This window comes from Lipophrys pholis, assembly GCF_963383615.2.
Source record: "Lipophrys pholis genome assembly, chromosome: 22".
Classification (NCBI taxonomy): domain Eukaryota; kingdom Metazoa; phylum Chordata; class Actinopteri; order Blenniiformes; family Blenniidae; genus Lipophrys; species Lipophrys pholis.
The window spans coordinates 9,563,190-9,576,296 of NC_137644.1; the positions used below are offsets into that span (position 1 = coordinate 9,563,190).

The 13,107-nt window shown below is 42.5% G+C and overlaps 1 protein-coding gene across 2 annotated transcripts; it reads right to left on the bottom strand.

Moving 5' to 3' along the window:
- Window positions 1-992: 992 nt before the first annotated feature.
- On the bottom strand, window positions 993-9,658 carry LOC308127174 (ras-related protein Rap-1b). 2 transcript variants are annotated; one of them, XM_080492030.1, is made up of 8 exons: window positions 9,589-9,658; window positions 5,015-5,087; window positions 4,317-4,385; window positions 3,481-3,537; window positions 3,256-3,396; window positions 3,018-3,161; window positions 2,098-2,190; window positions 993-1,486 (listed from the first exon to the last, which is right to left on the bottom strand). In XM_080492030.1, the coding sequence occupies exons 2-7, from the start codon at window positions 5,069-5,071 to the stop codon at window positions 2,104-2,106; spliced, it is 555 nt and encodes a 184-aa protein (XP_080348156.1). In that variant the 5' UTR covers window positions 5,072-5,087; window positions 9,589-9,658; the 3' UTR covers window positions 993-1,486; window positions 2,098-2,103. The 2 variants fall into 2 exon arrangements, with proteins under 2 accessions (XP_080348156.1, XP_080348157.1); XM_080492031.1 differs by having other exon boundaries at window positions 1,008-1,486; window positions 5,015-5,090; window positions 9,589-9,657.
- Between the last annotated feature and the right edge of the window lie 3,449 nt (window positions 9,659-13,107).

Genomic DNA, 13,107 nt, shown 5'->3' on the forward strand with positions numbered 1-13,107 from the left:
AAGCTAATGAGTTGGAGAAAGCTAACATGCTAATTCATAAACTAAAGGCGATTCCACTGTTCGGCACCTAGCAAATGCTAACAGGTAGCGCCAAGGCTAATGACGAACAAGTTGGCCACATTTACAAGTTAACCAATGACTAACAAGTTAGACCAAATATAAGAAGATAACCAAGCGTAACGCGCTAACTCATGGTTAACAAATTAACTTGCACTAACAAGTTAACCAACAGTAACTGGTGAAATACGTTCATTCACATATAAGGAGTTAACTCAAGCTACTGGCAAACTTTGTAAAGATTTGACTCTGCACTTCAGACACGCCCACTTCTTTATACACATTCACTTCCTACAGCCACGCTCACTGTACAGCCACGCCCACCTCAACAACACATGCCTGTGCTACCCAAATGCTACTTTAATGCATACCAGGTACTTCCGCTACTTGTCCATCCTCCATGTAAAAATGAAAACATTTTGAAGTAGCACAGTGGCAGTGTTAGCATCAACACAGCTAATACAACTGAAAGCTAGCCGGGAAGTCATCGAGCTGCCGTTCACTGGCCTCCTAAAGGAAGCTCCAAATGCTAAGCTAACAAATGCACAACTAAGCCGTGTTAGCTATTTCTTCTATATATGTTAGCATATTTCAAGTTCGCCGAGCAGGTACAACCTGTTAATGCTATTGTATGCTAACAAGCAAAGTTATATACCCATTTCCGGTGGTGAGGAGGGCGTGTCTGAACACAAGCGTAGACTCCACAATATAAGCGTTTTATTTGCTACGTGATAACGTCGCCATCAGTTTCTTCACAGGTTTCTGAGTAATGCCAATATCCATCAACTGCATCCAATCGTAAAGGTTTACCAAAAGGAAAATGCTAACTACCAAAAAGCAGGTTTAGACTGTTAGCCACAAGCTAGAGCAATGCTACCAACGTGGTGACCTGACTCGCTACAACCTGCTGCGACCCCACCCTCCCAAACCCACAACCTCACAAAATCAAAAACATTAAATGACTTTTATATCTTTTCATAATAATAATAATAATAATCATCATCATCATCACTGTTTGGATCCACAGGTTCAACCAGCACAGTGCACATAGCCGCTGTAGCTAACCTGCTAACTTAGCATGATCGGCTCTGGACTGCTGGAAAAACAAATGAAAGGAAAGAACGAAAGGAAAGAAACACTTAAAATCAGAAAGCAAGAAGAAGGAGACGCCACTCTCCCAAAGCAAGATGGCCTCAGCAGAGACCATGATGGGAACCGGAGTTTAAATGTTGGGCAGTTGTGTGGACAGCCCCGCTGTTACTGCTCATCATCGTCATCATCGCCGCCGCAGTCTTTTGGTGTTTGGTTTCACGGTAACAGAGGTCAGAGGATATAGATAATGACTTGGTGTTAAAGGGGCGTGGCCAGCTGGAAGATATCCTGTGATTGGTTGGTCTGGTGGTTTGTTGTCGGTCAGGTGAGCTGAAAACTACAAGAGAGAAGCAAGACCAGAGGACATTAAAATTCATGTACAACTTTCATCACTCAGATATAAATAGCACGTCAGCTAGTTTGGAAATGATATACCAATAAATAGTTTACTAAATAATAGCTTGTTATATAGTTCGGTAAATAATAGTTTAAGTGCCTCAATAAACAAGTTTGTTAAGTAGTTCAGGAAGTAATAATTCGAAAGTAGTTTGGTAAATAATAGTTTAAGCAGTCGGAAAATAATAGTTTAAGTAGTTTGGTAAATAATTATTCGTAAGGAGTTAGGTAAATCATAGTTTTTTTAAGTAGTTCGATAGTTCGGAAAGTATTTCGATAAATAATTGTTTGTTCAGTAGTTTGGTAAATTCTGCTTCGTTAAGTAGTTTGGTCGATAACAGTTTGTTAAGTAGTTCGGAATATACGATCGTTTAGTGGATTGGTAAATAATCGTTTGTTAAATAGTCAGTAAATAATAGTTTCTTCAGTAGTGCGGTAAGTAATAGTTCGTTAAGTAGTTCAGTAAATAAATAATAATAGTTTGTTGTTTGTTTGATAAAAACAGAAGTAACAAATAATAACAGTTGAATCGTCAGTGAGGTAAATAGCTACCCGTCATTAGAGAAGCTGGCAGGTGGACTTTTTGCGGGTTTTTCCTGGAACCGGACTCTTCCGGTTAATCTGTCGCACGAGGTCGTAGAAGATCTGCAAAAAACCAAACAAAATAGGACAAAACAAACACGTGAGTCAATGGTTGCCATGGAAATAGCAGCCTTGAGACCAGTGGAGATAAAGGGGCGGGGCCAACAGAAGATTATTCTTGATCAGTTTTTCGTCTTATTTCTTGAATCTTTAATACTTTCTTTTTGTCTCATTTGATAATTTTTGGAATATTTAGTCTTTTTTGCATCCTACTTTTGTTTTTAATTTAATTTTGATAAGCTTTTTTCATTTCATCATTTTGTCTCAATTGTTTATTTCTTTTATTTTTTCCATCATTTTCAGCCTGCTTAAGATCGTTCTGTATTTTGTGTCATTGATCATACCGTTTCCTCAAGTTTTACATTATTGTGTCTTATTTAGGTATTTTTGGTCTCATTTCATTATTTTTTCAGTCTAACTTTTAATATTTCTAGTCCTTTTTTGAATATGTTGTGTTTCAGTTTGCCTTTTTGTGGTCTCATCCTCGGTTTCTTCTGTTCTTATCTGACATGTTTTGTGGTTAGTTAGGACATTTATAGTCTCATTTTGTAATTGTGTGTCTAAATTTGTTGTTGTATTTGTGCCATTAGGTCATTTTGAAGATTTAGTATTATTTTGTTGGTTTTCGTCTCATTTAGATTTTATGTCTCATTTCGTAGGTTTTTATCTTGTTTGGTAATTTTTAATCTCATTTTGAATATGTTGAGTCTCATTTTGTCACGTTTTGTTTTATTTTGTCATGTTTTGTCTCACTGCTGTCATTTAGAACCTCATCTCAGACGTTCAGATGCGGACGTTGTCCCGCACGGGGAACTTAATTGCTTCGTCACCTCGTTGACGTTGATCTTGCTCTTGGCCGAAGTTTCCAGGAAGGCGCACGAGTTCCACTGACGGGCGAGGTTGATGCCCGACTCTTTGGCCACCACCCGCTCCACCTCCAGGTCACATTTATTCCCCACCAGGATCATCGGGACCTGAGGAGCGGCACACACACACAAACCAGGTATGAGTATGGTTCTATGCTTCCAGTCTGAGCGGGTATTTGTTGCTGGTTGCTCGGTGTCGTACATCTTCGGTGTCTTTGACTCTGAGGATCTGCTCTCTGAGGTCCTGGAGGTCGTTGAAGGTGGACTGAGCGGTGATGGAGTAAACCAGAGCGAAGCCCTGACCGTTCTTCATGTACAGGTCCCTCATGGCCGTGAACTGCTCCTGAACGCACACACACACACACAGATTGAGGAGGGCTGAGGGTCTGTGGTGGTCGCCATGCGGACACTCTGAGAGGACTCTTACTGTTCCTGCTGTGTCCAGGATCTCCAACATGCACTGCGCGCCATCCACCTCCACTTGCTGCACACACACACACACACACACACACACACACACACACACACACACACACACACACACACACACACACACACACACACATAAAATCAAGATCTTAAACAATATCACATGTTGATATGTTATAAGTCACGCATTGACGTGTTCAGCATACCACAAACCGAGTGGATTGGACCAGATTTCTGTCGTCTCAGACAAGAACTCTGGATTTATTGGTCCCGGAACAGGTACACAGTGATGAAATGTGGATATTTCAAGTCTTGTCCAGGACTAAAATGTATGGATCCTCACACAGTGTTTTAATCTCTTTTCGCCGCCTTCATCAGTCTGCTGTGAGCAAGGCCACGGTATCAGCTTTATGCGTAGTCATGTGACTTTGTGCATTGCTCTTATAGATCATTGCACTATGAATCCACCCTAAGCATTCCTCACTTCCATGTACGCGAGTACGTACTTGGAAGAACCGACTTTTGGAATTTCTTGCCAAATGCATTATGGGTTATTTGGCTTCCCAAGTCCACACAGGTCCGGTCTTGTGTACTCTGAATTGGATCAGTACTTGGGTCTCCAACTGATGACGTTTCGCGCAGGTACGGACAAGTACGCATGTTGAGAAACGGCCCTGGATTACTGTAAACTGACAGGATGACTACAGGACCGCCCCGGACCCGGTTCACAACCAATAAATCAGATGCACTGATGTTGCAAACAGAGCGGATCAGGATAGATGGTATTAATGCCTTAGAGGTGATATGAAGCTGTGTGACGTGTCGCCGTCCTACCTTCCTGTAGGAGTCTTCTATCGTTGGATCGTACTTCTCCACAAAGATTCCCTGAACAAACTGAACCGTCTGCAGAGAGAAAGACACAAAGACACACACACACACACACACACACACACACACACACACACACACACACACACACACACACACACACACACACACACACACACACACACACACACACACACACACACACACACACACACACACACACACACACACACACACACACACACACACACACACACACACACACACACACACACACACACACACACACACACACACACACACAAAGTGGGGCAGAGTGTTAATGGAGCTCTGTTCAGATCCTCCATCGGGATGGAAATAATGTGACACACTGACACGTCTCCATTATACGACGTGGACTGAGGCTCTTCATTGTAGTGAGTCTGACAGCACACACTGTGTGTGTGTGTGTGTGTGTGTGTGTGTGTGTGTGTGTGTGTGTGTGTGCGCGTCTCAACACAGTCACATCACTATGAACTCACTTCCACGGCAACGCCTCCAAACCTCCATCAGATGAACTATTTTTAGCAGTAGAGTTAATCTGTGTGTGTTCTCTGGAGTTGAAACCGATCAGTGTTGTTTCTTGAATATTTCATGAGATTTATTGATGATTTGACAAAGTGGGAAGGTTCTGTTATTTTAAGTCCGGAGAAATCGGGACTTACCAGAGCCGACTTCCCAACGCCTCCTGATCCTAAAACAACCAGTTTGTATTCACGCATCCTGATGGTCTGTCTGCTGCTGGGGGGGAGAGAGAGAGAGGGGGGAGAGAGAGAGAGAGAGAGAGAGAGGGAGAGAGAGAGAAAGAGAGCTGGTTCAATTTACAACCAATCACAGGGAAGCAGGAAATAAAGCCCCGCCTCCTGCTGAAAACACCCCATCACTAAGGCCTTGTGCTCGGAGCTACTGAAAATGCAACTTTTTGAAAACGCGCCAAATTTGTCTCCATGGAAACATGATGAAACCCAACTTTTCTGGAAACATTGCTACTGCGAATGAGCACAACAGCTGTAGTCAATATTTCTTCTTCACATGCTCAGTAGATGGACAATAACAATATAGCGAGCTCCAGAGTGTCATGACTCCCAGTTCATATCCTCCTGGGACTTGGTAGATTTATAGTTTACAGTCAACATAATAACAATCCAACTTCATAGATTGTCCAAATGAATGTCCGTGTCCTCCCGTTGTTAATATTTATAACGTATTGTTCTTTGGATGTATGTTTGCATAGTTTCATTACAAAAACAAACAGTACCAACTTAAGAACTGGCTTGCCAACTACAGTGTTTTCAGTGTTTCTGCCATTTCCGTGTAGACACGAAACTTTTCAAAAATGCAAAAACATACGTTTTCAAGTTTTGCCACTTCTATCTTTGTGGGGACACGAGATAAAACGAGGCATTCCACGGTTTAGACCAGTTATTAGTTTTATCTCAGGCTGCGTTCCCTCTGCAGGCAAATGTGGCCCAATTCAGATTTTCTGCTCACAAGTGGGCCATGTCTGATCTGTTCTGTGACAGTGTGAACGTTGCAAATTCCGATTTTTGCCCACCAGATCCAGGCAGTCAATATATGTGGTCGCATGTACGTTACTTCCAAATCACTGACTTGAGACGGACGTGACAAATCTCCGCCGGAGGGAAGCGGCGCCACCAAAATACACGAGGAAAAAAAAAATGGAAGAAATAAACATGGTAGACACAAGTGACGGGACAAATCTAATCTTTCATTTGCTTACATTTGAATAGAAACATTTGGAAATGAAAGCTTTGCTCTGGGATGGTTCAGGAGCAAAAAGCACAACTCCTGCTAAAATAACTATATCTATACGGCCACTGGAGGCCGCCACAGATCAGCCTCTGCAGCCCCAGCAGGTAGATGGCCTTTACTAACCTAAAACTATTAAAACCAAACACCTGATAAAGACAGAGGACGGTGCAAAAAGTCCCCACACGTCAAGCAGGAGATAATTACCCGCCATGCAAAGTCACATGACAACACAGCAGGCGAGATATCACAGCTGTAGATTTCCTGGTTATTGTTGCTACGCAGCCATAAATGTGGGAGAATACCGCTCATGCCTTTCTGTGTGTGTGTGTGTGTGTGTGTGTGTGTGTGTGTGTGTGTGTGTGTGTGTGTGTGTGTGTGTGTGTGTGTGTGTGTGTGTGTGTGTGTGTAGCTGCCGGTGTCACAGCAACCAGCGGCGCAACAAGCACACACACAGGTCTGTTATATGAGCCCTCTTAATGTAATCCATCTTTAACAGGTAAATATTTAACGTAAACGTCATGCTACCAGCTAATGGTTGCTCGCCTGAATGTACCGACAATTTTTAATCGCATACGACGACCATTTCAAAATAATGCCATGATAAGTTATTAATATACTGTAACGATCTGATTTACTACGTCAGAGAGGCATTTACATGCGGAGTTTCATTTATCCGACGGCCAGTGAAGGTGTCAGCAGTGAAATTCAGCGCCTGGAGGCCCGAGTGGAGGCCCCGTGTCTTCGCTGCTGTCTCCCGTCAGATCGACCGAACAAGCCCGGGCGAGTTTGCCGCCTCGACTTGTGCGACAGAGACGAGGAGAAAGGAGGTGAAAGAGCACAACGTCGAACGCTGTGTTCCAAAGTTTGTGAAAACCAGAACAGGAAGCTGAAAGAGGCTGAAAATCTACATCACTCAGTCAGCGACAACGCTGTCGCTAGTTTTAGTCGAACAGTTAAAAACCATTTTTAAAAAATGCACAGAAAAAAATCCAAAAGTTACTTCTAACGTTAAATGTGAATTTAAAAAACTAAACAATAATTGGAGCTCTTGGGAACTCAAAACTAACTAGCTGACTCACTGTCGCCACCTCATGGACAAAATGTTCTCTTCTTATCTAATAAGAGAAATTTATCAAAACGAACGTGCTCATGTCAAGCCTCAGTCCGATCAATCTAGTAATAGTATAGTCACCTGATGTGTACCTCTTAGCAATTTCTAAATATGCAGCGAGGCGGCACACAACGTTAGGGTAAGTACGCAGACCATGGGGGGCTGTGAATAAGCTAACCAGCCAGCCTCATCCGATCACTCCTGTAATACGACTTTGGACCACCAGATGGTGTCACTGTCATTTTGTATGAACACATTCGTAGCTTGATGGCGGACGTGATGATGGAAGAAGTTTTTAAACAAAAATGTAATAGGATGCTACAGCGTAATTTATACTCCAGAGGATACACAAAGGCGACGGTGTTGCCGCAAACCAACTGGGCAGAGCCGCTGCGTCATTTGACGTGCACCGCCAACAATTTATTGGTGGAGTTAATTAAGACGTTATTGGAGAAGCTGTTGGATTCGCATTTGAACAGCACATATGGCTCACAGGCAAAAAAATTTGTTTCAAAGCTTTGCACACCTCCGATACTATAGTCGTCACTGTGCAGGACGCTAGCTTGCAGCTCGCCACGACGGTCTGCTGGAAGCTAACCTTTGCAGCGTCGCTGCTAATATTTGTGCCAAATTTCTCATTATGACCAGAAACGAAACGCTGCTGAGTTTCACTTCGCGGGCAATCTCTCTACGCCCCCTAGCGTTATGGCGGTGAACTACTTCACGACACGTACAAATTCCGTACAACTTCCAAGGGACTGCGTAGATGCCACATACTCCTCTATGAGTACTGTAGAAGTACAATAATATATGTGCCTTAAAGCACTTGACTTAAATTTTCATGATTCAACTCTGTTTATAACAATGAGCAGTGATTTACTGATCAGTAGTGTCAAACTCTTTATTTCAGGCGCCACATACAGTACAATTTCCTCTTTAGTGGGCTGGACCGGTAATATAGCGCCATGACAACCTTTAAATTAAAATTTAATTATTATTTTTTTTGCTGTATAGGTGATGTCTATATTTTTGCAGAAAAAAAACTAACAATTACTTCAGAAAATGACTATACTTTCAACATAAAGCCAATTTTAATGAAACCTTCTATTGCAAAATGACCAAGAAACTTCACCTGAAGCTGTTGAATAATGCATGTTTTTACAAACTCACCCTGACCGCATGGCTTTGAGACTATGTGGTTTTAAAAATATCAATGTTTTCTTTGAAATTTTGACAATTTGCTTGGTGGTTTGGCCGGATCGCAGCCTGTTGCAGGCAGGTTTTGACCCATGGGTCTCACGTCAGATTTAAAGATTCTAAAGGTGGAACTTTGACACTTTTTTGTGACTTGATAGCGCCTGCAATTAAAAGTAATGAACGGTGCACAACATGCAGCAGCGCTTCTTGAGTCACAACAACCTGCAGATAATTTCTACTTTTAAGGGCTTGGACTTGTGCAGAGTGCAAGGCCTGCATCTCCTGCTCTGTTTATATATGAAACAAAGTGCTGACGGGGCTGAAACTTTCCCTGCATGAAGGACTCAGATCTGAACTTCTGATGGGACCTCAGGGGTCATCACTGCTGGTTCTCACGTTTCCTCCTGCACGAGGAGAATTAGTTTTTTTTAATTTTTCTCGGTGTTTTAAGGTCTTTTGAGTGCACTTCTACTTCCTGCAGCAGCCTCCTGCAGGCAGCTCCATGTGAGAGGAGAGGCGGAGCTGTGTCGGGGCAGAGCCGGGGATCGAGTCTCGGTCCCGGACTGGAGCAGAACTAGGTGGGGCCTGTCGACAGGCGGTTTGAAGCTGGCAGACAGATGTACCGGCCTGTCTGTGGCAGTCAGGAGACAGAAGCAGCCAGCTTCCACACAAGTCTGCTCTTATAAGTTACTTCGTTATTATTTTATTTTTTGGTTTCCTCCGAAGATACCAGCGGGACGTCCGCCGCTCTGTGGCCACCTCACAGCGCTCCCTCCCCGGGTAGCTCCACCAGCAGGCCCCGCTGCCTACCCCGGAGCACCGGATACAAACAACGAGCCGGAAAGCGAACCGAGCGGTGGCGGACACAGAGGTAGCCGGCGTGGGCCCTCGCGGCTGCCGGCTGGTGTCTCCACACCGACACATTACCGGTAACGGAGCCGCCGTCCGTCTGTTCGCGGCTCCGTCCGTCCCTCTGTCCGCTTCCGCAAACCCGCCCAGCTCGGCTCGGCACCGGCCTGCCTGCCCTCCCTGTCCCCTGTCTGCCCCGAGACGACACGGGGGAGCCCGCGGCTCCGCGACGGAGGAAGAAAAAGAGGAGAAAATGGGGCAAAATAGGGCGAAAAAAGAGAGAAAAGAGAGGAAGGAAGCGGTACTCACAGTCATCCACCCGTCCGCTCACTGCTGCTCACTCGCTCTCTCTCTCTCTCTCTCTCTCCCTGTCTGTGTGAACGTCGCTCGACCAGAGCCGCTCCCTCCTGCCGTGGACATCAAGCTCGAGGCTGGGACTGCAGGCCACATCCGGGAAGTTTCTTCAAAGCAAAACGTATACCGGAAATAGGGCCAGACGAGCTAAACGTCACAGAAATCTAAACCTTACCTTACTCCGACGTTATTAGGGGCACTTTGGGAGTTTTTTTTTATTTTTTAAGAAAAGTAACATATCAAAAGAATTATACTATAAATGCAAAATATTACTCAGATCTAAACTTGAGGAATCAATAATTATTGAATGTCAAGCTCAAAACATTGTGCTTTCACTTTGAAATCAGCTTACATTTGCATCCGGTTTGACTTTTACTACGTCACAATCAAAATATCGTTTGGTATATTTGATGACGTTTCAGCCTCGAGTTCAACTGCTGAACATTTAATTTGATCCTATTTTTCATTTGTAGTTCAATTCAACTAAATAGAATACAATAGAAATACTTTATTAACCCCAGGGAGAAATTAGGGTTATCTGTTTCCAAAAACTAAGATATAAATAATAATAAATGAAGTAAATCAAAATATAAAGCAGCACCTGTTTTCATACAGTAAATTCACTTACAGTTGTTTTATTTTCTATTAAATAAAATGTCCAAAAATGTTTTACCATACATGGATTCCCGAGTCCAAATAAAAACATGCCAATAATTCAGGTGATGTTTAAAAAGTCAAGATTTGAAGTTTTACACAGTATCACATGCCCAGAGAAAATTCAACGAATGAAAGCACAGTGTTTAAACACGGATGGACATGTGAAGAGTCCCTCAGGGTTGTCTTCTCAGACCCCTGTCATAGTCAGCGTACACATAGGCAACTGTTTGTTTCTCTGCAGATAACTTAGGCTTATATTCAGACGTGTTTTCGCTTCAATTAATCTTTATTCTTTATGAACTTCTTTTTTAATAATGTTGGAAATACTTTGATGCCTTTATATTGATTTTATTTTTGCTTTACTGTACTGACAAAGTCTGAGAGCTCGCTGACACTAGATGGCTAGAAGAAGTGAAAGTTTGTGTATCCTGTGTGTGTTTGTGTGTTTGTGTAGAATGGAGCGTGTCGGAGCTTGTTGATAAAAACACGCCTTGACACACACAGTCATGTTTCCATCACCGCAGAGGACTTAAACACACACACACACACACGCACAGTGAAGACACACAAAGTACTGAGTCGCCCAGAATAGTCAGCCACCACCCAGCTTTACTTTTATACACACACGCACACGCACATGCACGCACGCACGCGCACGCAAACACACACACACACACACACACACACACACACACACACACACACACACACACACTTTCAGATCAGCTGCATGTTCACCTTTTGAACTTCTGCTTTAAAGATGACTACAAGTTCTGTGTGTGTGTGTGTGTGTGTGTGTGTGTGTGTGTGTGTGTGTGTGTGTGTGTGTGTGTGTGTGTGTGTGTGTAGATATTTTGCATCTTTGAAGAAGCTTTGTGTCATTTTATTCTCATGTTGTATCTCTGAAGTTACTTTTTCAGGGTTTTTTTGTGTCATTTTGTTATTGTTTACCTACTTTTGTGACTCTGCCTACTTGTTTTTGTCTCTTTATATTCATGTTGTGTTTCTCGTTTGGACTTTGTTGTCTCGTAGCGGATTCCGTATTTCTCTGTTGTGATATTTTGAACTGTGGGCTCAGGTCAGATCATCTCCTGTTGTCACGTTTTGTTTTGTTGTTCGGTGTTTCTTCTTTGTCACGGTTTCCTCAGCTTGTCTTATTTGATTCTTTCAATCTTTTGCTCCCATCATTCATTTTGAGTTTCTTCTTGTGGTCACGGCCAGTCTCCTTCTAGGGTGGCTTTGGGAAGATTTCTATTTCAATTTTGTGGTTGCGTTGTCGCTTTGTGTTTGTTGTGTGGTGTTTGCTGCCTCCCCGCCGTTGTTTTGTACCGTTTGTTGTGTTTTGCGGATCAATAGTGGTGATTTTGTGGCTTTGGAGACACTTTAGACTCAGATGTTGTGGTTTTATTCTCACACGTAGCGCGAAAAACATTTTCTCTTTTGCTTCCGTCGCTTTCCTCTGAGTTGAGCGTCGTTGCGTCCCGTGATCGGTGGCGATCGGTCGCCATGACGATCTGTCTCATCGTAGCGGTTGAAAGGAGAGAGAGAAATAATCAGCATGTTAATGATCAGCCACACACAGCAGCAGCATCAGCTCGTCTGTTGCTAGGCAACCACCCTGGTCTGTTTGCTGGAGTCTACCTCTCGCCGCAGCCAATCGGAAGCCGGGCTTTCCTCCCACTGGTGTGGCTTTAACGGGGCGACGGTGGCGCCCCCTGCTGGCTCTCAAGTTTAAATCACTGTTAATAAAACGTCATCAGATAAAAAAACAAAACAAAACATGAAATGATTTTATCTTTAGATATTTGTGTCTCTTTTCAGTCTGATTTCACAGCGAAGTGATGGATGGAATGTTTTAATCGTGTCATTTGTATTGCGTTCCCTCAGCAGATACGTATGCGAGTCATTAATGGGTTTTTTTATCGCATCTTTTTGAGGATATTGTGGTGATTTCATGTCTGGCACGGTTTCAACTTCAGGGATCAAAATGTCGAGGTAGTTTTGTTTGATTTCCATTGGTTCTCTTCAGTTACTTCCTTTTAATCTTTGGATCTCTTTGTTTCAATAATATACAGTGTTTTGTTTTTTCAATGTTTGTAAAGGTGTGCCTAATATTTTGTCCACACTAACATTCACCAGAGAAGAATAAACCCATTGAATCTTTTTTTAATATTTCCAGGTTCAGTATAAATCTTCAGATGTGGACGTTTAATGAAAGCTCTCTTCACTTTTTAAAAAAAAAATAAAAATGCTTTTTTAAAAGTTATATTTACATTAAATGTCTCTTTTTGTGTTGTGCTTTTCGAGCCATTTCATTATTTTATGCTTTTTATATTATCTAATATTACTTATTTAACTCTATCCTGTCATATTGACATTTTAACATCAATATCATTTATTATTTCTGTGTGGAGCTATTTTCCAAGAATTGCCCCAGGGATTAAAAAGTGTTTTTTATCTAATGCCTTTTTCCTCTTCCTGGAAAAGTGCCAAAGGTGTCGTTTACATTCTTCACTCTGGGGGGATTTCCTCAATCTGCAGACAATAATGAAGCCTAAAATTATAAGACCCGCCCCCTGCACTGTGAAGCAACAGATTGAGCAGATTCCTCTGAAACAGGAAATGTCAATCAAATGTGGGACACGCCCTCTTTACTTTCATGGGTAACCACCACCCCAAAAAAAAAAATTTTTTTCCAGAATATTATATAATAAAAATCTGTTAACTCAGAGTGACTTCTGAATGAGAAGTTAAAATAAAATTGAGTTGAAATTTCTTTTTTTTAATCCAAGTAATTTGCTTTGTCTTGAATTTTGA

Coding starts and splice junctions, on each gene's coding strand:
- LOC308127174 (XM_080492030.1), bottom strand. CDS start 5,071: ATGCGTGAATACAAACTGGTTGTTTTAGGATCAGGAGGCGTTGGGAAG. Junction 3,538..4,316: donor TAGAAGACTCCTACAGGAAG/GTAGGACGGCGA, acceptor GTGTGTGTGCAG/CAAGTGGAGGTGGATGGCGC. Junction 3,162..3,255: donor GAGTCAAAGACACCGAAGAT/GTACGACACCGA, acceptor GCCGCTCCTCAG/GTCCCGATGATCCTGGTGGG.